Genomic DNA, 27,814 nt, shown 5'->3' on the forward strand with positions numbered 1-27,814 from the left:
TGAAGAGTAATCTGACAAGTAAAATAAAACATACTAACTTACCAATCATCCCATAATGCATACTTCTTAACAGTTCAGATTACTAGCTCATCTGGATATGCTGATCACTTAGTTGAGGACATTCACAGAATACAGTAGTGAAAACAGAACAACTGTGAGAACCTAGCATTTCAAGTTCACAGTTATCAAAAGCTAAATTCTCTGCCACAAAAGGCAAAAGTCCAGAAAGTATATCCATGTCAACACTGATCATCTGAAAACAGCAAGTGCCACCACCATACAGTATGATGCCTGCCATGAAGCAATAACAACAATCAACAACTTTTAAGTAGAATAACATAAAACCTGAATCCCAAAAACTGCAAATGCCTGATTTCACCTGAGCAATTTCCTGCACGAAACCAGGAAAACCACAAACCACAGGTTCTTTCGTGATGTTAACCAGTTTGACCAGATCTAGGGCACTTAAAGATCGGAAATTTAAGAGAACAGTAAAAGCTTTTATGGAAAGAAAAAAAATTAAGAACTGGTTGATTTGATAAATGAATGTCCATCAGATAGAAGCCTAGAGCAAAGAGAATCCCTTGAAATTGTCCGACCATACGTTAATCCAATCTATCAAAGATCAATTACTTTCTCCAACCAAAATTACTTACTAGTTATTGCCTCCAAATTAATGTGGTGCATCAACAAATAGATGATGGTGTACAGCCATCGTATATCAGGCATCCAACATGGATTTGCAAAGAGCATCAAGAGGACTCCTAGTGCATTTCACATATTTGTTGGGTTGACCTATCTTGGCGCATTCCAATTAGGAGACAAACCATTATATGAGCAGATGTTTGAAGAAAGAAAATTAGTGGCTTGGTTCTTAGCATCAAATTCCAGAGAGATGACCTCAAATAAAACAAGGTTCGGAATCGAATACAGGAGTGCCAAAGTAACTTTTGATATTAATTTATCTTTGTTAGGCTTGAATCTGGAAACTAATTTCCCTGTAACTCAGATGAAAAAGAGGATGTGAAACATGCGCTCATAGGGTGTCAAATGTGAAAGATTGCTGCAATGGCAAGATTCCAAAAGCCTTGCAAACTTGTCTCCATGTAATCCCGTATAGGCAAGGGCTCAAGGCTCAAAAGCATTGGTTTCATTTTGGATTTTAGCAGGCCAAACAAGTCCAAGTTTTGGCAACTTTACCTGTTTCAGATCCAATTATGGTATTTACAGCCAAAAAATTGTAAACATTAAATTGCCCAAAGTTGGGGGAAAACGAAAATACATAAGCAACTAAAACAAATTATAAAAATAAGCTGTGGCCTTTATCAATAGATAATTGATACAGAAAGTAATGTATTGTACGTATTTCCTGTATCAGTGCATTTGCTTGTGCATATGACTTTTCATTGACTAGGGGGTGTTTGTTTGTCCTATGTATCTGGTACATAATAATGTGTGATTCATGTGGGTGCACGTGGGCACATTGTTTATGCTAATTTTATTATCAAAATATTTTCAAATCATAAGTTCGTTATTTTCTTTTCTTACTTTTTTCTTATTTCATTTGGTGCCTCATTTCGCTACGTCATGCGCCTCACTTTGCACCTTGAGCCTACAAGAGAACTTGGCATCTCAGTGCAGTTTGAGCCATAGCAACTTCGACAGATGAGCACTAAGAAACAGCTAATTTGACATCTACAAAAATTCAGCTAATTTGACATATTTTGAGCATTCATGCAGACCAATTTGACAGAACCAATAGCACCCTGTCCATTAACATACAGTTTTTTATCACTTTATTTTTGGGATCTTACTTAGCTCCTGTGTCAACCTTATTGCTAATCAAGAAAAGCCACCCCTACTTTCAATTCCTCTTCACAAATAAGAAAAACCAAGTTGCATGTCACAGGTGTAGCATCATATTTTCCTTTCCCCTTATAGTGTCCATAGTTCCTGCTAGATACTCCAATTATAATATACTTTATGCCCCCGCACCTAGACCAAAAGGACAGATAATTACATTGAGGCCTACAACCTCGTAAGATCTAGACAAGGTAAAGCATGACCCCAACACGATCCAATTTTCTTTCGGGTCAATCACTTGGGCCAGGCAGAGCCAAACATAACCCAATCCCAAAAACAATGCATTCAAGACAGGTTAGATCAGATAGGTTCAAGAAGTACCTAATCCATTATATATCGTAGAAGGAAAAGTAATACTGACACATATGCCAAGTGAAGATAGCTATAAGAGGGTGTCAAAACAGGTTGTTACTACATATGCCGCCGATAAGGATACGGTCAAACCACAATTAAACCTTCAGCCTACAAATAATACCCAACAAACCTTAAATAACAGCACTGCGTTGTGTGATAGAGGGGTCAGGGATTTCAAGCTCATGAGTTTTGGGCTAGAATTGGATCAGGCTGGATTGCATTGGATCCGGTTATCTAGCGTTTGACCTATTTAGACCAAGTTAATACATGACTAGGGTCAACTAGGAAAAATAAGACCCATACCCTATGGGTCTAGAAAAGGGGAGCAATTTACCTAAAGAGTCCCTACAAATCATGGTTCCAAAAATCGCTGAAACAGGACGGATCGACCAATATCGTTCTATTGCGGCATGAAACTAGCACTAGCATGGGTGCCAGGATGCTAAAACAATCGTACCAATATGTACCGATCAAGGTTGGTTGTATCGATACTAGTACCATACTGTTCCCGTCCGTTTCAGCCCCTTTTTCATTTTCAAATTTTGCACTGAAGTCGGTATATGGTTTGTCGACTTCAAATCAAAATTCGAAAATAAAAAGAGTTTGAAATTGAAAATAAAAGAGAGTCCTCCCCTATTCTGCAATAAAAACGGCAAGAAAGAGAGGGGGAGAGGCAAAGGTAGAGGGATGAGAGAGAGAGAGAGAGGGAGGGCGCAAAGAGAGGCCGAGAGAGAGAGAGAGAGAGGACTTTCGAGCCCTCATCGTCATAGGGTTAGGGCCAAGAGAGAGGGAGGGGGAGAGAAAAAGAGGAGGGGTTTCTTATCGGTGACGTCGGAGAGGGGGCGAGCGGGCGTCGAGAAAGGGTATTCTCTGAGTGGTCGCAAGCCACGGAGAGGGGGTCTCGAACAATCAAAACAGCAGGAGAGGGGGTCTCGAATGATCAAAACAATGGGAGAGGGGGGGTCTCAAGACAAAGGGCACGACAAGGGCTATTAACGAAAGCCAAGGGGGGAGCAGGTTTTAATCAAACCGAGCTAGAGGTCAAACGTGAGAGAGGTGAACCGATTTAATAGGTGGAATCATGCCAGTCCCCTACCGGTCCAGTTCGATACACTCCGAACTGGCCGGTCCGGCACGGTTCGGCATTCCTTGGTACTAATATGTATTGGTCCGTATTAGTGGATATTAAAAGTACCACACTTGATCATTTCGGTTAGTACCGATATTTTTTTTTTTTTGAAAGCTAATAGTTTTGATACCATATTTTTACATTAAAAACAGTATGAAATTCGATACGGATATTTAAAACCCTGATATAGATCACAAGAATCCATAAGACTGTTAGATGGCATCCAATGGCACCTACCATTCATGCACACCTCAACTCACACATAGGGTAGGACCATAAAGCACAACAACAATACATGGGGGTTATTGGATGTGATCCATGGATCAGCAAATGGTCTCATGGGTTCCTGTGAACTCACAATCCATAGGAACTTCCTGTGTAAACCACATCCCTAATAAGCAAGATCGGAAAGGGCCTCATAGGGTCAGAACCAGGTTTGGACCATGAGTTATACCTGTAGAGTAAATTTGTGGTTCAATTTTCAAACAAGAAGTTAAGGACTTGTACAAGAGCGATATAAAAGTGTTCATTGATATGTTAAATTTATGGATTTAGTGATCTAATCTGTTAAAAAATGATGCTTATGGTTACATCTTGTGAAGCATCATGACCCTTACCAGCCTGGCATAACTATTTACTTGTTAAGATTATTATTATTTTCTTTGTGCTTGCATGAAAGAGAACAAAAAGATAACAATCCATTGTGCAAAGACAAAAAAATCTATGCATAATTAAATGAATGAATAAATGAAGAGTAAGATGATGAAAGGATACTTCCAATATTAACTAGTAATTTGGAAACAAAAACAAATATAGTTGCAGATGCTTAAAAGTTAAAGCAATTTTTTTATTTTTCTTCCCAAAAGAAGGGGCAAAAATCCAAAATAGTCAGCAACCAAATATGAGATTTTTTGCATTATTTCACATTATCACTCATGTAAAATACTAGTATTCAATTTAATGTACTGTCTAACAATAACTACTAGTCTTCCTAATCCTATTAATGTCTGCATAATGTCGCTCTTCACTGTATGACAGGACTATTGTATTGGTTTTGCTTTCAAACTGCAATAACTAAGGCATCCAAAAATATCCTCTCCCAGCTAAAATTTTGCAATGATGTTAAGAGTAGATAAAGCTATAGAAACTGCAAGATGAAGACATTACCTGGCACAATCAGCCTGACCTTGACCTGTATATTGAAATTTAAAAAAGGGAATGACAATATATATTAATAATAAATAACAGAAGACTCAATTTCAGAACTTCTAGAACCTATCATATGTACTAGCAACTACCTTGAAAATCTGACAGGAGAAGCGGATCTAGATCTTGGAGAAACAGATTTTGATGGTGATCTAGAGAGAGGTCTTTCCATTGACTTGCTGTAGAGGAAAGAATGGAACCAATTTTAATTAGAAAGAGGATCTATTTCAATGCACATCAGCAAAATTAGGAATTCACCTCCAACTCCGTCTAGGGCTTCTGCTTCTACTACTGCTCCTACTTCGGCTTCGACTCCTCGACATGCTTCTCTCATAGCTTCTTACCTGAAAATAAATAAAGTTTTAAAATCAAATATAACATCATAATGGGCAAATTTCATTTTAAGTCTCATGGTCTGATTTAAGGCATGTTTTGGTGTTGCTTAAAAATAGTGCTTTTGTAACTTTTAAAGCAAAAAAAATGCTTCCTAGAATAGAGAAGTTCTATGAGAAGAAAAATTAAAATAGTACTGTCAGGAGAAGCTAGAGAACCTAAAATAACTTCTCCTTTTGTGATAACAATTTTTTTAAAAAAACAGAAGCAACACCAAATATGCGCTTAGTCGACCATTTTCTTCTACGTAAAAGCAATCTGCTCCAAAGAATTTGTGAAAGAAAATATGAAAAAAGAAAATACAGACTAGATGTTGAACTCCTGGTGTTTAGCTCAGCCTTCCCCAGTTCAAAAGTTGTATCAAAGCAAATGTTGCTTGAACTTTAACTAGCACTCAAGATCCAAAACATGAAGCTATCAGCCTATCACTACTGTTAATTGTACTAGCAGTTGAGAAAAAAAATATCATTGGTATCTATTGTTGAAAATTATGAGATAGAACTGATATAAACGCATAAAAGACACCAATTACTGGTATATATAGGACAACTGGTTTGCTCGAAAGTTAAGTTAATGAGGTTGCTTCTGAAAGGCCATTAATCTTTACAAGAATGAGAGATCAGAATCATGGTGAAGTGATTCATGGTAAAAGGTAATACCAGTGGAGAAGTATGACCAAGGAAAGAGCACTAGCTAACATAATATAATGAATTCTAAAGTATACATTAAAGGCCATAGCAAAAAAATATGAAATAACAACTAATATATAGACCATGTCACCAAGCACATGCATGGCCATATCAGCAATTTAAAATTTGGGCAGTGATTCATGAAATTCACTTCAAAGCAGCCAGGGCCCCTTAAGCATTTCAAGGTGGTTTAATAAAAATAGAGCTAGATCTATCCAATTTTTTGCAAGTATGTCGAAAGATTACCAATACAAGCAGATTGAGAAGTTTATCCAACAATCTAGAAACAACATATTGTTGTCACATGGAACTGTGAACATGTAAGCATTCTATGGAAGTTGCATTGAACATGATCATGGGCAAGAATTGCCGAACCGGTACCAGTAGACGTACCAATTGGCGCCGGTACCGAACCCGATACTGGTTCGAACTGGTACCAATGGTTCAGCCTGGTTCACGCATCTAGAAGCCCAAAAAAAATTTGAAACTGGTACAGGCAGATGCGAGCTGGTACGGTTGGCCGGTTCCGACTGGTACAAGCCGGTACTTGTTTTTAACGCCGAACCGGACTGGTCACAACCAGTACCGGTTCGGTACGGGCTGAACCGGCCGATACAGGCCGATCAGCATTCCTTGATCATGGGCTCATATCCTACCTGCTAGTCTTAAAAATAAGTCCAGGAAGCACTATGAGAATGAAATACAGCAACAAATCATTTGTTATCATCCCTTTACTAGCAATTTACTTGGAAATGGAACAAAAACATGAAATGGGAAGGATAACTCTGTGTCATTTGGACGGAGATGATATTCTCATTGACTATGTTGTATTGGCCCCCTTTATGAAGTGGTGGTAGCCAATCAAACCCTCCCATCACCAAGAAATTGGTTTCCACCTCACAAAGCATTTATCAAGAAAGACAAATCAAGACCACTTCATTTCTTAAGATTCCTTTGGCTTGGCAAATACCTTCAACACAAATTATGAATCTCAATGAAATAAGTTAGGTAGAAGATAGCGAAAAGCTTTGCCAAAATATATTTAATAAAATATAAAAAAAAGGAAAAACTCCAACTAGGTTTTGTACTCTGCCTAGTATTAGCTAAACCTACATTAAAGAGAATTAATCTTGCTTGATAACATTTAAAATTGGGCATAATACTCGTCAAATAGATTTCTTCCTGACTAGGAAAACTGATCGAGTTTTGTATAAAGATCATAAAGGTTTATGCCAGGTGAGTTTAACCGCCCAACATAAATTGGTAGTTTTAGATGTGTGTATTAGGAAGTGGAAGAAAAGGACTAAGGAAAATTAGGAACCCAAGGACTACTGGTTAGAATTTGTGAGAGAAACAAATGACTTTTAAGGATAGAATGTTAAAGGAAGGAAAATGAGATCTGTATAAAGAAATCAATAACATATGGGACGAGATGGCTAATAGAATTAAGAAAGTGGCAACAAAGATATTGAAGAATCAAAGGAGAAAGGGCAGTACAGTAAGGAAACTTTATGGTGGAATAAGAAAATTCAGTCAACCATTAAGGCTAAAAAAAAAAGAGTACTATAGAAGATTACCTAAATGTAGTAATAGAGAAGCAAATGAAAACTTCAAGGAAATCAAGAAGAAAGTTATGAAGAAGGTATGAGAGGGTTAGACTCAAGATGCAGGAAGAGTTATACTACAAACTAGAAACTAAGGATGGGAAAAAAGAAATCTAATAAAATTGCAAAACTAACATAAAGGAAAACTAGACAATTGACTCATGTTAAATGCATCAAAAATGAAAAAAAAAAAAAGTTAGTTAAGGAGGATGAGATCAAAGAAAGGTGGAGAAGTTATTTTCATAAATTATTTAATTAAAGTCATGGAAACGATTTAAGATGCCTTGCTAGTTCTATTGAGGATAGCAATGTTTAAGTATACACGTAGAATTAGAGTATCTGAGATAAAGAAGGCTAAGAAAATGATGAAAATAAGAAAAGTGGTTGGATATGATGGAACCTCCATTGAGGTTTGGAAGTGTTTAGGTGATGTGTAAATACCTTGGTTAACTAATTTGTTTAGTAAGACTTTAAAGACTAAGAAAACGTTGAATGAATACAGAAAAAGCACTATAGTTATGCATTATAAGAATAAATGTGACATTCAAAATTGTTCAAACTACTGTTGTACTAAACTTATGATCCATACTATAAAAATTTGAGAGGTGATTGAACACGAATAGAGGCGTGACACAAAAATATCATATTTGATTTTATAGAACGAAAATCAACTATGGAAGCAATTTTTCTTCTTTCATATTAAGGGAGAAATATAGAGAAAAGAGACAAGATCTTCGAATGGTTTTTATCAACAGAGAAAGCATATAACAAAGCCTTTAGAGAAGTCTTATGATGGGTGTTAGAAAAGAAAAGAGTTTCCATTAGATATATTAATGTGATCGAGGATATGTTTGTTACCAGTGTGAGAACTACTAGTAATAATACTAATGAGTATTCAATCACAATAAGTTTACACTAAAGATTTACTCTAAGTTCTTACATTTTTGCATTAGTTATGGATGAGCTTACTAAGCATATTCAGAATGATATTCATTAGTGCATGCTAATCGCGGATGATATAGCCTTCTTGCATGAAAACAAGGTGGGCTTTAATCGTACCATTAAACTATGGATGAGCGCATTAAAATCTAAAGATTTTAGATTATGTAGGACCGAACCAGAATACATTGAATTTAGTTTTAGTAAAATTAGAAATAGGGAAAGGTGGAGTGAAAAATGAGGATCATGACGTTTCTAAGAGTGATAATTTTTGATATTTAGAATCAACTATTCATAAGGAAAGACGGATTGTAAATCTATAAGAATAAAGCAGGTTAGATAATATGCATAATACAATTGAGATACTATGTGATCGTTGGATACTTGCCAAGTTGAAAGAAAAATTTTACGGAAGAGCCATATAACTAGTTATGCTTTATGGTACAGAATGTTGAAGAATTAGAAAACAACAAATCCACAAGATAATGTGGTCGAAATGAGAGTATTGAGATGGATGAGGTAATACAAGAAAAGATAGAATAAGAAGTGAAGTCATTCGCAAAAATGTAGAGGTAGCACTAATTGAGGAAAAATTGAGATGACAACTTAGATAATTTGGCCATGTACAATGTAAACCGAGGGATGCACCGTTACGAAGAAGTGATTTGATAGATGTATAAAGAAAGAGGAGTAGAGGTAAGGTACACCAAAAATCACATGGCATTTAATAAGGACAGACTTGATATCGATACGTCTTTCAAAAAAAAATGTAACCCTAAACAGAGCAAGACAGAGGAAAAGGATTCATGTAGCCGACCCCTATTAGTTTGGGATTTGGCTTACGTGAGTTGAGCTACATAAAAAGGAAAATGATTAAGGAAAACCAATGTGCTTGGCTTTCTAGTTATTTCTCTTTTGTTTCTCTTACACTCAACATATGTTTTTGTTCTTCTTGCATTATAGCAAATTTTCAGCATAGTTTCTACTTAAGTGTTTGTATTTAACTTCTTGAACGATTAATCAATGTGGTATGTATGGTTGGCGTAGTAAAATGAAAAATTCCAGTTGCCTATATTAAGACTGGGTGAAAGGGCGAGGAAGTGGAGATTTCAAGAAAACTTAATAAGACCCATGAATGGATATACCCAGAAAAACAAAAAGTATTATAAAATAATATAAAGCTACCCGCAACCAAGTAACAGAATTCGATATATTTTTGAAAAGTTTGCAAAGAATGTGCAGATGAGACCACAATTGAATAATTCTACGAATTGTTTCGCGGTTTGAGAATCATGGAATTCACGAGACTTACAAACAAAAGAAGAATTTTTGAAAAACTGCTGCGCCTAAAATCTACAAATGCAGCCTTACGCAGTCAAGAATGTAGGTGTGGGCATGAGGGTTTGGGCTATTTAAATTGAAGGGTAAAAATAAGGATCCAAAGCCTTCAACAGTGAATATGTTCCATTATCTCTCATGTTCTAAACTTCCCATTCTCAACCTTCTTGTTCTCAATTTCCCAAACTTCTCAGCCCCCCTCATCATTTCTCTTTTACTTCTACCAAGGCCCAAGTTCGAACAAAATTCCCAATCCTCAGGTACTTTTTAACCCTTTAAAAATATTTTTCTTTGATTTCTTTAAAACTTCTTGAATTTATTGTAAGAATGTAATTTGGAGAGATTTATCAGTCATGATATAGAACTGTGAACAATTATTTATTTTCTTATTGTTTAAAACATTTTAAAATATTTGGAACTTTTCCTGACTTGTAGCCAGACTTTTTGCCAAATTATTTTTCCAAATTCAAATCTTTCAATCATGCCAGGATGTCCCCAAACACTAGACTTGTGACCATGCCCGTAATGAGTTGGGGCAAAGTTTTTTATGAAATGATATATCATAAACGAAACAATTGTGACTAAATTAAAGTTTACTTGACAAACTATGGTAGCACTAAAAATTGATTGATGAACAAAGGTTAGATGTAATCGGATGTGGGCTGGAAGAGGGAACAAAATATTGGAGATATAACAATCTAGGCAGAAGATTCTAGTTGGTCAAAGCCAGCTACGAGGCACTAAATCCAAATCAGATGCCATTTAGTGCTTTCTAGGGAGATTTAATAGGGTTGCCAATGAAAGACATTAACCATAAAATGGTTAAGGATCAGAGCCCAGAGGTGATGAATGACATAGGATATCATTTGAAAGTGAATATGAACAGAGCCAAAAATACTACTCAAGTAGGTGGAATATTACAACAAATACTAATGGCAACAATGCTATTAGAACTTGATGAGGAGTACTTCACAGGAAAGTCTTATGTAGATTAGCTCATCTCGCTTGTGCTACGTCAATTGGGCATTTGTAATTTCATTCGAGTGTTGAAGCAACTTGGGTGATTTTGGCTGTTAAAAAAATTTGATCTACTTCTACTCTCATTTTGTCATGGTTTCATATGCATAAACCTAGAATTATTCAATGCTTGAAAATTAAGTAGGCTGACGGATTCCACAAACAAGTTGGTAAAAAATCAACATACCTTTTTTTTTTGTTTTGAGAAAAACTATCATATCATTTGTTAACAATATATTGGTCTTGGTGTAGCGATGGACATGTTGATTCTTTAAAAGGTTGCTTTAAGCAATGTTCATGCCCTTTATATAGCCTCAATAAAAGATTCAAGAATCATTATGAGAAACAAGGGAGGCCATACACTCATTTAACAATGTTAATAGTAGTAATTTGATAACAAAATAAAACAAGCATGTGAAACAAGAAGAGAAAGAAACAAAGGCAGCAATACTTCATCCAAAAATATTAGTAGTACTAATTTGCTAAGAAATGGAATAAATAAACGAAATGGAAGTGAAAGTCAATAGCTTCCCTTAAAAGGAATTAAGTCGTGCAAGGATTGGAGTATTGTGTGCCGATGTTGTGTCGATATAGCATTAGTAAGGTGCTTGCAGTCACATGCCAGTGGTAGGCATGCACTCACACCACGGTGTAACGAATACAGGCACTCAGCCCTACCACATGCCAGTAAGGCAATCACAAGATACATGCTGATCCATGCCAACAAGCATGGATGGCAGCTCAATCCACAATCCAAAATGATGATGCTTTGTGCTGCAGTCAAAATTGAGTAGTAAAACAGCCTGTCAAGAATTATGATAGCCATGTTAACTAGCCAACAGACCCTTTCATCTCCTATATAGGCCTCCATTGACAACTAAGAATATAGAGGAAGGTCCTTAAGGATTAGTTGGAGGCATGATCACCATGAAATATTTTTTCCACTCACAAAACATTCCCCGATTTCATCTTCCCACATTTTGGAAATGGCAAGAAGCACCCATGGAATGGAATAAAAAGAGGTTGGGGAAGCCAGGGTAAGAATATATTAAAGAATTGAGAAAAATAGTTGGTCTTGATTTCTCTATGGTTTTCCTTGCCTTAATCTTCAATTATTTGATGTAATTTTCATATTAAAATGCTTTTTACCCTAGTTTCTCCATTACTGTCCACATATCACTTTCAGCACCCATTTCTCAATGCAGTACCTGAAGATAGAGTGCATGAACAGGAGACTATTAGCTACCTAGAGTAAGAGTTAATGGAGATTAAAGGAAATGCACATGAAAAGCTAGGATATGGAAGCATTCAGAAAAAAAAAAAAAAAAAGTTATGAAACAATAATATACATTATAAAATTATACAGATCTTTTCCCCAATCTTTCCATTTTCTACAGTTAAACTTGTAATTACAAATTGATAGAGCTAGAAATTGTAAAATTGTGATCAAATTAAAGTTCATTTTGCTAAATTATGATAGCAAAGTGAGTGAAATTTTGGAGTGCGTGACACCCCAGTAGGAGAACTTAGTTCACCAAAAAAAACTCAGCAAGGGAAGCTACCTGCTTATGATTTGAAAGCAATTGGGTGAACAAAAATTTCTTTAATAATGAGAATGAATTTAAGTAAATTGTGATAATCTCTGGTTTAATTTCCTGTCTTTCTCCTTAGAACACTCTCCACACACACTCTTTGACTTAACACTACATAGCCACATTTGTTGTTTTCTTGTTGTCCAACTCTCTTCTATTATCAACCATGTGTCTTACCCTCTTTTTTTGTTCTCCACATCTTTGGCTAAACCTATGAATCAATAAAATCATCCAGATTGACAATTTCTATAAGCAAAGAGTCTCGCAAGCACGGTCGGCAGAACTGTCCCAAGCCGTACTAGCGGCGAACTAAGACAGTTCCGGCAAAAAAACCGAGACAGTTTAGAACTAACATAGCACAGTTTAAAAATTTGTCATACATACACCCTAATATAGCCCTATGGTTCTTCCTATAACTCCCAAAAAATGAAAGGTAAATTTCAAAAGTCTTTACAGTCCTCAAAACAAGTTTGCTGTTTTCAAGATCCAATTATAGCCATGAAACAAATCTTCAAACAAAGAACCTGAGTACTGTCATGATGGCCATTACAAAAGTTGTGACCTTGGATTTTACAGTACATAATGCCATCTTTCTGGAACTATTTATTCATGGATCACAACACAACATTTAAACAGAAGAATTGGATCAAGTTAAATGATATACGTCTTCACCTTTTACTTCCATTCACAAGAATCCAAAATCAAAAAGTGCAATAGTTAGAACAGCCCAATTAGTGTATTTTTCAGTCTGTTGTTCATCCGGGAGGCCCACTGATTCAACAGGCAAAAAATGATGGGCTATAAAAATATAAACAAGAGAAACAACCTTGCCGTACACATTTACAGGAAAATCTAAATAACTTTTTCTGCCATTGGTGACGTCGACATTAAGTTATAAGCTGAAAGTGCAGTTAGGAAGACTGCATATGAACACAATAAAGAAAAATGCCTTAAATTATATCACATATTGCCTGAATTCTGCAATTACCCTCCTCTTATCACAATATTTTACTTGATTTTGTAAAACACAAAAGAACAGTAATAACACCATGGAGCCAATGCCTTGTTTCTACAGATACTAGAATACTAAGTTATGCTTTATAAAACAATGAATGACAGTTAGTCTTAGTAAATTACATCCATAGTAGTAAGAGAACTTACCCGAATATAGGACCTCGAAAAGGGATTTCGGAACTCAGAATCATCAAGTTTCCGAATCTGATAACAAAACAAAATCCATTAGATATCACAAATGAAGTTGCAATGTATAACAAGAAAAATATTGGAGACAGATGCTTACAGCATACTTCATGTCCTCATAATTAGTATAATCAACCAAACCCATAGTGCCTAAAATAGCATAGGAAAAATCTAAGTCAGAATGTCTATAATTAGAGACATGAACTCAACAAGTGAACCATATGCAAAACACTAAGCATGGAAAGTGTTTCAAGCAGAACACGTAATGCATAAAAGCTGCAGCAGAAAGTTTAATACATATAATTATTCATTATATTGCCATTCTTTAATCAATAATAATACATTGTAATTACAAATACTATTAATATTATAAAAATATGTACCTATTGTATTATCTATATTAATGCTAATAATAAATCGAGAGTAGATTAATATTTATCATTATTTATACATTTATCATATATATTTTATAACAATATATTATAAGATATCAAATTTATATAACATAAAAATGATATAATGTGATACTATATAATACTAAATAATGAATTCCTGTATGCAATATATAATTATCATAACATATTAGAAAGTATTACTTGATAATATCAATACTATTAATATAGTAATATTGATGTCAATCTTATAACCATGTAATACTCTTCTATTCTATATTATATTATTAAGATTATTAATATTATAATAATAATTTTAATGTTGCTAAAATTTAAAATATTATTATTTGTCATATTGATATTGCAAAATCAACAATAATATATTATAATATATTACATACTATTATTGAAATATATTACATAAGAGTTGGACTATGTACTTTAACTTTTAACAATTCTAAAAACAATCATAAAACATCGAAATTGAAGATCCAAACCTTTATATATTATCTACACTACAAAACATGCCTAGAAACTAGAATTCATATATGTTGATGGTTTTTCTAACCTATGAATCAAGTCCAGACAAAATAAACAGTATCAATTGTAATAATGGTAAAATATATAAACAGGCAAATAAGTTGAAATTTCACTTTATTAATCATGATCTACACAAATTAAAACACGGTTGGATTTAAATTCATTAGCTTCTGATGATTAGATCATATTAAAATATAATACACTATTAAAACTGTTTATTTTAACACCAATTTGATGATTAGGTTAGACCAGCAAAACATATGAATTTTGGCTTCTCAGTATTTTTTCCAATGTAGATGGTGTTCCATAACTTGGATCTTGAAATTGGATAATCCGTTAACTTCTTTTTTAAAGAATTAATGTAATATGTCTAGTCTAACTCATCGCATAATATTATGACAATATTTATCAAATTTATAAAATATCAAATTAATATAAAAAGATACATAATATAATATTAATATTATAATATAAAAAATCATATAATATTATAATTTTAATATGCATATGGATGGTATTATTATTACAATGAATATAAAATTAACATAATAAATCATGGTGCAATAAATGATAAAATAATAGTTATAATAATAAATTGTAATAATATAATAAAAATTATCATAATATTACAATTACAATTATACAATAGTAACCTAAAATACAATATCATAATTATGTGTCATATTAAAATTATTGATAATATATTATAAATTATAATATCAATTACTATAATAATTGAGAATCTAATAATATCATACTAATATAATTTAAATTATTATATGATCCCCAATATTACTATGATATATAATATATAATATTAGATTATCTAATAAAGATTATATTACTACATATATTTTCAATGTATTTTTATTTATTATATAAGAATTTTTATGTTGCCAGGCACCTATCTAGCACTAGGGCCCCGCCTTGGTCATGGTTTAACTCCATTCATGGGAATTCAATAATCATTGGAATCAACATTAGTATGTCCAAATGAGTTGCCAAATATGGAAAGTTTGCTGGAATGGGAACCCAATACCCATTCCCACCTCCCATTCATGCGAATCAAACATTGCCTAGGAGTTTTTTACGTGTCTACTTCCCTAAACACATACACGTGCCTGCTCCTACACACACTCCCAATTCCATCAACTAATGACAGATGCTTCTAGTTGATAACAATCACACATATATCAAGGACTAAGTTTTCCGATGAATCTAGAATCTAGATTTATTGGCAGAACATGAAAACACAAGAAGGAACATCTAAACTGCATATCACAAGGTGTGCACATAATTGCCCGCCTGCACACGGTTATACTATTGCACGCAGGTGTGCAAGGCAGATACACACATTTGCACATGCACATATAGGCACGTGCACACAGATTCCGAATCCTAGGACAATACTAATCATGCTTACGTGATGATCAAGCATCATTGAAATATTTATTGCAAACCAATGATCATAATTCCATGCTTTAAGAATAAACAACACAGCAAATCATGATAGTTGTAAAAGACCTACCATCACCATCCCGGAAAACTTGAGCAAAACATACATCCCCAGCCTTTCTCATATGATCCTACAAAATATAAATAATTAAAAGCCCCAAGCTCAGAAAGGAAAAAGTGAATTATTTTGGTAGGCTGTGCTCGCACCTTTAAATCTTGCCATGAAGCTGAAGGAGGAAGTCCACGAACAACAACTGCAAAAGTTAATAAAGGTTGAGAGTTTAAAATACAACTCCACGACAATAACAAATACCAGTTATGGGACATTTACCAAAGCATGTCTAGCTATAATAACAAGAAATGATAACCTCATTAAAATGGTGAAGTTCAATTTCTTAAAAGCACCTCGAAATTCAGAACGACGAGAAATTCCATGTTTACCGCCTCCCCCACTTGCATACCCACTGCTCCGTCCAATAGAAGATGACTGCCCTCTGCCACCATGGGCTAGCTCAACCTGCATGAGGACCCAAAGAATAATCAAACCACTGGTGGGTATCATGATCACATCACAAAGACATGAAAGTAGTCTCAGTTACCCTCAAACGGTGGCCATAGAAATTATAGCCATCACGACCCCGGATTGCGTCATCAGCATCTCTAGAACTTTCGAACTGTAGAATAACGAGTTAAAAATGAAAAAAAGAAACAATTGCTGAAGGGTCTGAATGTCAACTAATAGAGTTTACCTCAACAAAACAATAACCAGGAGGGCGAGGTGGATTCTTTAATTCAATTTCCACTATGTGACCATACTGCAATCAGAGTATAACAAGATATCAAAGGTAAAAATAGTTGTATTTTCTACGAAGTACAATCATTAATAAGTTACATGTTCCGAGAAGGTGAAAAAGGGTCTTTATGGGTACTAGAACTTTCACATATCAAACTAGCAACAGAACATCTACTTAAGCATGCATTCAAAAGATTGAAATCAAGCACATCCCCAAAAGTCTTCACCTCATAAGGCAATCATGCAAGACAGGCTATATACTTGAGTTCTGATATCATTAGGTTTGAGTCATGCAACTTTCTGTATTGGCTTCTCTCCTGATGAGAGAATAGAATGCACCACAACTTTCATTATTCATGGTAAAGCTCCACATCATCGGACTCGACTATCATTAGGCAAATCCCAATAGCAAGGTTTTAAATAACAGTGGAATAATAAGGCATCCCATCGTCCTGAGTGTCAAGACGGGACAAGCTGGGAAATGGATCAGGGAAGGATAGGACATCCACTGGTGTCCCGTCCCATGGAGGAACCAGGACAGTACAATCCTACAGTATTTAAAACCTTGCCCAATAGAATAAATTATTGTTACAAAGTAGAGTCATGGTTAATTTTGTTAAACTGTCAATGATGGCCATAGAAAATGGTGAGGGTTATAGTATTCCAGCCTAATACACCTGATACCTTAACCAACCTAACTTTACACCAGCCTAACTAGAAAGATGCAAAAGCAGGCTAGCCAAGAACTAAGAGCTCGTTTGGTTCGCGGGGAAAAGAAGAGAGGAAAGTGTGGTCAACGGGAAAGTAATGAGATGCCTCTTGTTTGGTCGGAATTTTCAAAGGAGAGAGACAGGAAAGTTGTATTCCCATGGAAATATGATTCCCACATTTTATGGGAAAGTCTTTTCCATGAGAAACATGAGAAAGTTACTTTCCCATGAGAAACATGGAAAAGTTACTCCATTTTTATTTTTTCCCAAAAAGACCCTTCAGCATTAAAGAAGCATTAAAGAGGCATTAAAGACCTAATTTTTATTAAGGGCATAATAGAAATTATACATAACTTTTCCAGAAAAGTGGATGGCCAACCAAACATAAGCACTTTGGAAATTTATCACTTTCCCATGGTCAACCAAACATGCCAAAAGTACTTTCCTAGGCATCCTCTTCCTAGGAATTTGTTTCCCAAGAATCATATTTCTGGAGGGAAAATGTTTCCCGCGATCCAAACGAGCCCTAAAAGAATCGCTTGGGCACCCACTAGGTAGTTGTTCTGCATACAAGTCCAAGACTAGGCAGTTCAACCCTAAGCCTTTAAAAACAATACTAGATATAGTATTTGTAAGGCCTACATCTATGGTCTTGACAAAAGATTTAAATCCTAAGGGTCGATACTGTAATAGTGGCAGGCAATATGGTATGGTCCCTGATATGGGCAGGATGTCTCCATACACCTTGAGTAAAATGAGCAAGAACAAGTGTATAGTGGTACAGAGTTGATACACCTTGGTGTGCCTTGGTATGAGATTATGAGCGATACAATATGACACAGACCTGATTTGCCTAATATGGACTCCTACCAGCTCTCGGCTGAATACTATTATACCAGCCAGCGTGTGGCTGATACACACTCGATTTCAACCTTGGTGTAGGCTGTTCTAACTTAAGGATTAGACCTCACCACTAGCATGCAGAAGCTCTTAAAGGCACTCTTGCAAGTTGGGTTGCCTATGTTCAGCCAGCTTCCCTTTCCTAATTCATAACTGTTGATGGAACCTATGTTCATTTTTATGTTACCCACCATCTCTTACTAGTCCTCAGTTCTCACCATTCCATCTAGCTTGCAATTGTTATTCAGACAAAGGTGAAGAAAACAAGAAAAAGCTCTGTACAATTTTCGATTTCAGAAATAACCCGATATATAAAATGTACAAGCTGTTTGTACATTGGTGGTAAATAAAGCTATAAAAGAACTGAGAAAAGTAAAGAACATGCAATTTTCATTCATGCAGTTGTACAGTAGCCATCAAACTCACTATGGATCATACATTCAAAGTTTGCGTAGGAAAGAGCATCTGATAACAGTTTGAGAGGATATAGGTGGTAAGAAAAGAACCCAAGAAAGGCTTGCATAAAGTCAAAAAAGAATCTTATTGTGCTTGGTAAACTCAACATAGTGAACTGCAGGCAATCTAGAAAGCACTATGGTTGTCACGGTGAAGAGGAATATGAGTGTCAAGAAAGATTCACAATCATCCAGGCAATGGAGAAAAACAATTGCCTTGAGAGTATAAGCCCTGGCAACATGCTTAATCTCAACTCTCTTGCTAATGTTCCAGGAGAGGATAAAGCTGGAAAAAGATCCGTAAGACAGCAAGGAGATTGTACAACATCATACTAGTATGCATCAAAAAAGGCTCAAAGTTGAAGAGACAAAGGAGACAAATGGGGGAGTGCACTGTGGTGGTCTAATATAGATGGCAGGGAATACAAACAGAAGCATTGCAAGTAGTCTATACTAGAGTTGCAAACTGACCTGCCATATGGATGCTAGGAAAAATCTTGGCAAGGGATTGCCAAACAGTCCACATTGTCAACAAACTATAATGTGTAAACTAAAACAGATACTTGTCCTCGCTGAGCCAAAGCTTCAAGAGAAGCTTTATGGAATAGCAATCCAACAATCTATAAAGTTAGAATGAAAATAATGCCAATCATCGACTCATGACGAGAAACCAGAAATTTTCAAAAACTATGGGTCAGATTAAGGCTGAGGAAATTACTACAAAAACCCAAAGTGTATATAGGGCTGCCCACGGGCCGAGTTGCTCGGGCTCGGCTCGGGCCCAGCTCGGTAAAAGCCCGGCTCGAGCTCAGCTCGTTAGTCAAACGAGCCCGAGCCCGAGCCCAAAATGAGGCCGTTTAAATTCGAGCTCGAGCCCAAATGAGGGCTCGGCCCAATTAATAATTTAATTGCGTCCCAATTAAACTTGGACTCAACACAATTAAATTTTATTTGGCTTAATCAATTTAAATTCCAATCTGATTGAACCCAATTGGATTTAGATCAGACCCACCCGACCTAACCCAAATCCATTTAATTTCTTTAAATCAGATTGGATTGGTTCGGGTTCGGATTCAACCCGTTAACCTGAACCCAACCCGTTAAATTCCCTCCACCTCAGCACCTCCTCTTTCTTTTTTTCTTTTCCTCTCCTTTCTCGGTTTCTCCAGAACCTTCCAACGCCACGCCACCACCAACGAGGGCCCTCCCCCTCTTTCTTCTCTGTTTCTTCCCTTTTCTTTTCCTCTCTTTGCCGACTCCACCGACAACACTACGACAGAGGAGGGGAGGAGAAGCCCTCCTCCACCAGCGACACTGCGACAGAGGGGGGGAGGAGAAGCCTGTGGCCGAGCCCGTGGCGCCCACGGCCGTGCCCGCGGCCGAAGCCGACGGCCTCCGCACGCGACGATGAGGGGAGGAGAAGACCTCCTCCACCGGCGACACTGCGACAAAGGAGGGGAGGAGAAGCCCGCGGCCGACGCCCGTGCCGGCGGTGCTCGCGGCCGAAACCGGTGAGTCCTTTCTCTTTTCTTTTTTCTTTCTTTCTTTCCTTCCTTCTTTCTTCTCTTCTTCTTCTTTTCTTTCTTTCTTTCTTTCCTTCTTTCTTCTCTTATTCTTTTCTTTCTTTCTTTCTTGCTTTCCTTTGTTCTTTTCTACGACGACGAACAGAGCTCGGCTGCTCGGGGATGGCCGGATGGGGATGGGGATGAGGATGGGGTGGGGCGGGCTCGCTCTCGCGCTCAGGCTCGCTCTCGCGCTCGGGCTCGGGCAAACGAGCTTTACGAGCTCAAGCCCGAGCCGGACTTTGCCAAGCGAGCCCGAGCCGGGCTTTGCGAAGCGAGCACGAGCCTAGAATTTTGTGAAACAAGCCTAGCCGAGCCCAATACAGGGCTCGGTACCGAGCCTGAGCCTGGAATTTTGTGAAACAAGCCGAGCCGAGCCCGCGGAGGCGTGGGCTCAGCTCGGCTCGTTAACAGCCCTAAGTGTATATAAATTGATTTTGATGATATTCCTAGAGACGTTTAATATAACATGGGTCATTCCCTATAATAATTATATTGTCCATCTAGATAGCAAAATGGGGAGGATAAACAAATGAAGTATGACTATGCTTGGCTACTCAAACCTGCCTACAGAGAGTGCTGGACTAAGTTCTTAAGAATAAGACCAAGAAGCTCATTTAGTATCAAGAATTGCTAGACACAAACATGTTGGTTGGATAGGAAGACTAGATGAAGGATGCACATAGAACTCCTCGAGCAGATTACTATGGACTTGTTTGGTTCGCGGAAAGAAGAGGGGGGAAAGCGTAGTCAACGGAAAAATAAAAAAATGCCTCATGTTTGGTTGGAGGTTTCAAAGGAGAGGGATAGGAAAGTAGCTTTCCCATGGAAATAAGTTTCCTAAATTTCACATAAAAGAAAACCCATATGAGACACGGAAAAGCCTCTTTCCCATGAGCTGGAAGTTGTATTAATTTTTTTACCAAAAATGCCCTTAAACCATCATAATCTTCTTAATAGCTATTTTTATAATCCTAAACTATTAAAAATATACTATTAAGAATTACTACAACATAAAGAAGTTATAATAATTTTAATATAAAAATATATTAATAACTACTAAAAAGTACTAAAATATAAAAAGTTGACTAACTAATAAAATTGTTAGAACTCTAAAAACTCAACCCAGTAAATATTTTTAATACCTATTTTTAAATATTTAAAAATGGGTATTAAAAATTATGCATGTGATGTTTTACAGGTATTTTATACAATTTTCTCATAAAAGTAGATGCTCAACCAAATATATGTCGCTCTGGAAAGGAGGTTTCCTACGACACTTTTCCATAGTTAACTAAACATATAAAAACTACTTTTCTAAGCATCATATACCCAAGCATCAGCTTCTCAGAAAAAATATTCCAATGAGGCAAAATTCTTCTCGCGAACCAAACAAATCCTATGAGAAAACACATTCTTCACATATAAAAAGGCCGTTGTACAATATTACAAACAACAATGAACAACCAAACGGCGGTTATCTTAGAAAACAGTAAACAAAGGTCTAATAATCCACATTATACTAGGTGAAGCCATGAACCATGAATCAAGCACTTATGTCAGTCCATCAAACCATTGTATTCTTATTTAAGAAATATTTGCAAGAGACAACTTCCAAGTGAAGAATAAAGAATTTTTCAAAATGTGTAAATTAGGGAACGTAAAGATTCAGCAACCTCCAAGAATAAGAACCATAAGATGTGCCTATGACTCTGTGGTTATACCTGAGTAATATAAACCCACCTTGGTGATCTTTTGTGTTGATGAGCAGGATTAGCAATACTTAGAATGGTGAGAAAATGAAGCAGGATTCTATCCATGGAATTATTGAGAATCAGCATGTTTGTGAGCAACAAGCAAAATGAAGTGCACCCTTGTGGTATAAATTCAAGTGTTGGAAAGCTTGGAAATAGAAAGAAAGATAAAAATGAGCAAGATCACCATCCACAGGAGGACAATTGAAACAGCAGACAAGGAATAACATAACAGTGTAGATGCTCAAAACCAGTACCATCTCAGGGGCCTGTAGCCGATGCTCTGTAGGATCATCAAACTGGTAGGTTGTGTACTCAAGATTTAATTCTGGGAAGATGTACATAGCACACTAGCTATGTACTTGGTTTAAATTAGCAGGAGGAATAAAAAGAAAACAGGTTAACAACCAAAGACACAGATGAGAAGAAAGAGGCTAGGAATATGGATGGTAAAGAAGAGAGCTACCAGCAGTTATTATGGATGTGGATAATTGAAAAGATGCACCACAGTTGCAACTGCTTTGGGACAACCAAGGTTAGAACAGAAGCAGCAAGAAGAGAATGGCAGGTGGTCTCAAGGAAGTTATAACTCATACAGCTCAAGTTAAAACCAATTTTGCCAGCAAATATAAGAGTAAGAGAGTGGAGTCAAGTTGCCACAAGAGAGTAACTAGAAAACTCAATTGCCAAACAAACACTTGCCACTACAAAAAAGAACAAGAGAGTAACTAGAAAACTCAATTGCCAAACAAACACTTGCCACTACAAAAAAGAACAAGAGAGTAACTAGAAAACTCCATTGCCAAACAAACACTTGCCCCTACAAAAAAGAACAAATCTTGATGGTATAAAAAAAACTTTTAAGCAAAATCCTTATGCGTCCAACACATTTAGAACACTTTAAATACACCTCTACAAATTCAAAACTATTAATAGCTAGAGCTTATAAATTTCAATAAAATATTCTATTTAGTTTTTTATAGTATTTCTATGTCCTAGTCAGGGTATCGTTTAATCGGCCCTTAAAAAATTCAGCATGATGTGCCTGTAACTCTGATTTTTTATTTTCACTTGTCTGCTCATCAAATGCTCTTCATATAAATAAATTGATAGAAGTAGATAGATCCATAGAAGATACACAAAAATACATGTGATTGCAATAACATCATGTAATATTTATGTGATAGCAATCAACAAAGATATCATTATTTTAACACAGCAACTAAAGTTGCACCCATGGAAGATTGAAAAGGAAACTCTGATAGCCAACCAGAGAAATGATTCATCAGCCCTTAAAAATTTTATTTTCTGTTAGTCTGCTCACAAATACTCTTCATAAACACAAATAAATAAATGAAAATAGATAAGACCCATAGAGGATATACACAGAGATGCATGTGAGCATAACAACATCGAGCAATATTTATGTGATAGCCAATCAACAAAGATATCATTATTCTAACACAAGTAAATATGCATGCTATGGAAGGTTGAAAAACTATATAAAATAAATCTGGAGAGATCCATTACTAAAAGAAGAGCACTACCATATGCATACTTAAGACTGGACAAAACATAACCAATACAAACCTTGTAAAATAAATCTTCAATTTCTGATTCTCGTACATCTAGAGGAAGGTTGCCAACATAGATGGTACGACTTAAACGACCACTCATGATTGACACGATAGCTTGTAGAACCTGTACAAGGAGAAAGATAGACCATTAAAAGCATAACCTCATAACAAGACTACATTTCATCCTCAATCCAATCCAACAACGGTCATTTCACAACAACATGGATCCTGTACGATGATTAAAAAAAATGAAGAAAAGTGAAAATTTTGACGCAAACCAAGAATGGTGCTCCACAGGCTCCATTGCTCATATCCTCCAAAAGGCTCCATAGCTATAAATAATTGAAATATATGTTGAAAAAATTTCCACTTTATTGAGGTGCAGAGTAGGGCTCCTCTTTACATGCCAGAATCTCTATCAAATACCTACTATTCCACTGACTTCTCCCACTCCTCTATAGTCCTACTGACAGCTGCAAAGCTCCTATTTCCAGCATCTTTCATCTATCATAAAGGAAGTGTGTTTGTTACAAGATGCATAATATTTACAAAAGATCTACTGATTTACCTTGTATAGATTTCTTCACAACAGCATTGACAGAAACAAGACCTGGAATATGTGTGAAGTGCAAAACTTAGATTACCTCAACTCTAATTGTGTTTATGAACAGAGAAATCATAATAGTTTAGCAAGATGACAGTGACAATATCTAAATGCTACTTTGTTGAATATCTACCAGGTAGAAAAATAATTGAAATCACGCGGCAGATCTCATCGCTACTTGGACCTTGTATAACATTCAAAATAGTCAAAACTCGATGAAACATAACTAAGAATTTAGAAAAGAAGAAATCATAGTCATTTTCTTATAAATATATGCATATATATATATACACACACATATGGATTTTGTCCATTATTACAATTTTAAAAAAAATGAATTTATCACATCAGATGAGAATCCTCCCCCTCCCGCCCCCCTCCTTAATAGCCACTTATCTATTTAATGATAATTATCTATTGTATTTTGGGTGGAGTGCTTATCCCATTTACTTCCTATAAAATAAATCACTTAAATATCAGCCATTTATTTCTCATAGCTTAATTTGATTTTATATAAATTTCTTCTTTACCTATAATTATTTTTCATTTCTATATAACTAATTATTATACTTTTGATAGAATTTATAATTTTTTCCAGACTTTACGAGCAATACACATGCATATAGACTAGTATAAATGTATAAAGGAGAGTGCCTAATTTCCAACCTAAGCAAACATAAAAGTATTCTTAGTGGCCTCGGACATTCATAAAAGCAAGTAGTCTCATTTGCACAGCCAAAATAACATATGCATGGTCTCAACAACCACAGCCAGGAAGTAGGAACGTAAGAAAAGATGAATAAAACAAAAAAGAAGAAAAAAAATTTAAAGCATGGAGATTAATGGAATAGCAATAACCTGAAGGAGAGTTCTGTCCAAAGGTATTTCTTTTGCTAACATAACATGACAGGCTCAACTGCCAGAGATACAAACTTATGATAACAAAGATGTACTAAACCATCTGATCGAGCTAGATTTATGAAACCTTGTTTGTGATTCATTCCGTTGAAGGCCAAATTCTCAGACATTGCAACTCTTTCAGGATATCCTCAAAATTCTTTCTGGTTTTCTCATCATTTTCTCTTCCAACACTCCCAACCACTTGTTGATGCAACTGCCACACATGCATATGCTGTGTGCATACAGACATATATATGCATACATATACATATATGTTTGTATAAAATATTAAAAGAAATTCAATTTTGATCTCACAAGTATAGCAATCACAAGACAATACAACAGTACATCCTTGCTTCAGCCAACCTGTTCTATGATGGTGTTGTCTTGAACAGGTATGAAGTTTGTTATATCTTGGCCATCGATCTCAAGTGGACCCTTGTTTGCAAACGTACATACAGATAAAAAGTATTCCACATTTGTTGTCTCCATTCAACAAAAATTTAGACCCTCATTTTCCAAAAGACAAACTCATAGAATACAGATCCAATTTAACACTTGCCCTTCTTGCCTCTCAGCGAATAAAGCTGCAACAAGACCCCCACAGGACACAATTCTGAAAATGAATTAACTAATCTAATAATAGATGTGAAGATTAAGATCATAGAGCAAAGCATTGCTTCTGTCCTCCATATTTTGTGTGTGTCAGACTGGGACAGTCCCCTGCAACTAGAAGCTGATTTATCCATACCACTGCTCGTACTAATCTTTGCAGTTGTACATCTTCAAAGCATTTAGTTAAAATCAGTCACTAACCATTCTGGTGAAACTATCACCTCTCTACGATTGCAACAAGAAATGATAACATCTGTGTTGCAAATAGATTATTAAGACAAATCCTCCCCACATTATCTATATGTGATTTTGCATGAGGAGAGATATTAAGACCATTTATATATCAATAGTACTCTAGGTTACATGGTATCCGTTAAAGGACTAAAGGCAGACCCAACCAAGATCAAGGTCATCTAGCAGGGGTGAATGTCATCTTCACTTGGGCATATTGAAGCTTCCAAGGTTTGGCTTCTCTCTATCAAAGATCCATCAGGGTCAATAGCAGATTTAGTTCCATCATGACCCCTATCATGGAGTGCCTGAAGCATTCAAATTTCAAATGGACCCCTATCGTGAAGTACCTGAGAAACTACTTCTACCCTTTTCTGAGTTCAAGGAGCTCTTTGTGGTATAATCTGATGGCACTCATCTTCGATTGGTGGAATCCACAGCCAAAAAGAATGATCAGTGGCTTTTTTTAGCGAGACACTGAACAAGGCCAAGAAATAATATCTACCTGTTGCCCTGAAATTTACACATTTCGTCATGCCATGCAGCATTAGAAAGAATATCTTTTGCAACAAGAATTTGTGATCTAGGTCAACCATGAAGCAATTTGGTTTATCAATCAGTAAATGAAACCCAACCCCTATCATCCTAGCTAAAGTTTGTTTCTTCAGCACTTCACCTTCACCTCTAAGTAAAATCAGTGGAATAGAACAAAGTGGCCAATAACTTGAATAAGGCGTTACCTGGACAACTAATAGAGATGTCACATGTCTAAGCATCCAGATCCCCGGGGTGAGAAAGAGAGGGATTTCGACGAACTGTCGGACATGGGATTTTTCAAAAATTTGGACACAAACACGTTCATATTATATAGATACATCTATATATATCATAGTTTTCAAATAGCTCAAGCGACCCTAGGCAATGAACCCTCCTATAGCCTAGGTGAAAGTCCCAGTGACTAGGCGATGGCCTGGGCAACAGAAATTTTACATCATTTATCCAACAATTTATACCTTCATATGTGTCAGTTATCAATTGAAACTTGTATCTTTCTCAATAAACTACCATATCACATGACTCAGATATACATCAGTAACAATAATGCATGACTTCTACTTAAGATATAGGACTTCAAAGTCTATTGCAGTTTTATCATTTGATCTAAACTTATAGAATACAAGTACACAACCGCTAAGGATTATTCTTAACAAAAGCATGTTAATAGTATGACAACAGTAGTAATACCCGCACGTTAGTACTATTGAAGACATATGAAAAGAAAGCAAATTTTCTTATTTCTACAGCGTAATATAGTACAACAAAAATCAAGAATAATATCAATAGATTTCGAATCCAAAAGAGAGTCTTGAAGATTATAAAAATGAATCCTAAACTCTCAAAGTGCTGTCACGATCATAGCAAAGTATTAATCACTTTTATTAAGGGCAGACGAACATAGATCAAAAATTTCAGAACGTAAATCATAACTAAGGCAACAAATTGAGAATAAAGAAAGCACAAAAGAAATCATTTATATCCTGGCATTTGAATAGAACCAGCCCTGTTTCGGAGTAAGAAGTACAAGTTATGGGAGAGCATTCAAAGCTCTCTCACAGTAATGGAAGAGGGGGTCAGAAACAAAAAAGTTCCGCCCTGTTTCGGAGGCTTCGAACGACCCCGTTCCTCAGAATTAATAGCTACAAGAACTAAAGTGGGGAAGGAAACGGTGGGGGAGGGAGAAGGAGAAAGGAGAGTGAGAAGGAAGGGAGAACGAAGCGCTCGCCTCAATCAATCAGCGGAGTGGTCTACTCCGACCCTTGCAAGCCTCGCCCGCCGCCGCTGTCCGCCGAGATCGAGCAAAGACGTAGGAGGGTGCGAGAGAGGCAGAAGAAGAGACTCCTCTCCGTGCCCTAGGTCCGATGAGAGCGGTAGCCTTTAGGCTGCGTATGGTGATCCGAATGGGATCAGAGCAAGGTGATCTTAGATCACCGTGATCCTCGCA

General features: G+C 36.2%; 1 protein-coding gene across 6 annotated transcripts; it reads right to left on the minus strand.

Annotated features, from left to right (window-relative positions):
• LOC103695689 (serine/arginine-rich splicing factor SR34A-like) lies at positions 1 to 27,814 on the minus strand. 6 transcript variants are annotated; one of them, XR_003383195.2, is made up of 14 exons: positions 23,741 to 23,966; positions 23,476 to 23,586; positions 16,461 to 16,526; positions 16,311 to 16,385; positions 16,117 to 16,228; positions 15,919 to 15,965; positions 15,785 to 15,842; positions 13,425 to 13,474; positions 13,286 to 13,342; positions 4,811 to 4,896; positions 4,645 to 4,731; positions 4,514 to 4,538; positions 1,549 to 1,612; positions 1 to 291 (listed from the first exon to the last, which is right to left on the minus strand). XR_003383195.2 is itself a non-coding variant. In XM_026800614.2 (14 exons), exons 3-13 carry the CDS (start codon positions 23,560 to 23,562, stop codon positions 4,523 to 4,525), a joined length of 741 nt encoding a protein of 246 aa, XP_026656415.1. In that variant the 5' UTR covers positions 23,563 to 23,586; positions 24,031 to 24,072; positions 27,596 to 27,813; the 3' UTR covers positions 1 to 291; positions 4,514 to 4,522. The 6 variants fall into 6 exon arrangements, 5 of the variants coding, with proteins under 5 accessions (XP_026656415.1, XP_026656412.1, XP_026656414.1 ...); XM_026800614.2 differs by lacking the exons at positions 1,549 to 1,612; positions 23,741 to 23,966 and adding exons at positions 24,031 to 24,072; positions 27,596 to 27,813; XM_026800611.2 differs by lacking the exon at positions 1,549 to 1,612 and having other exon boundaries at positions 23,741 to 23,794; positions 23,893 to 23,950.

This window comes from Phoenix dactylifera, unplaced genomic scaffold, assembly GCF_009389715.1.
Source record: "Phoenix dactylifera cultivar Barhee BC4 unplaced genomic scaffold, palm_55x_up_171113_PBpolish2nd_filt_p 000667F, whole genome shotgun sequence".
NCBI lineage: Eukaryota > Viridiplantae > Streptophyta > Magnoliopsida > Arecales > Arecaceae > Phoenix > Phoenix dactylifera.

Excerpts from the sequence above, each read along its gene's own strand:
- LOC103695689 (XM_026800610.2), bottom strand. The coding sequence starts at position 23,773 with ATGAGCAATGGAGCCTGTGGAGCACCATTCTTG. Across the intron at positions 4,897-13,285 it reads TTTCGAGGTCCTATATTCGG|GTAAGAAGCTATGAGAGAAG; the intron begins GTAAGTTCTCTT and ends ATTTATTTTCAG. Across the intron at positions 4,732-4,810 it reads AGCCCTAGACGGAGTTGGAG|CAAGTCAATGGAAAGACCTC; the intron begins GTGAATTCCTAA and ends TTTCCTCTACAG.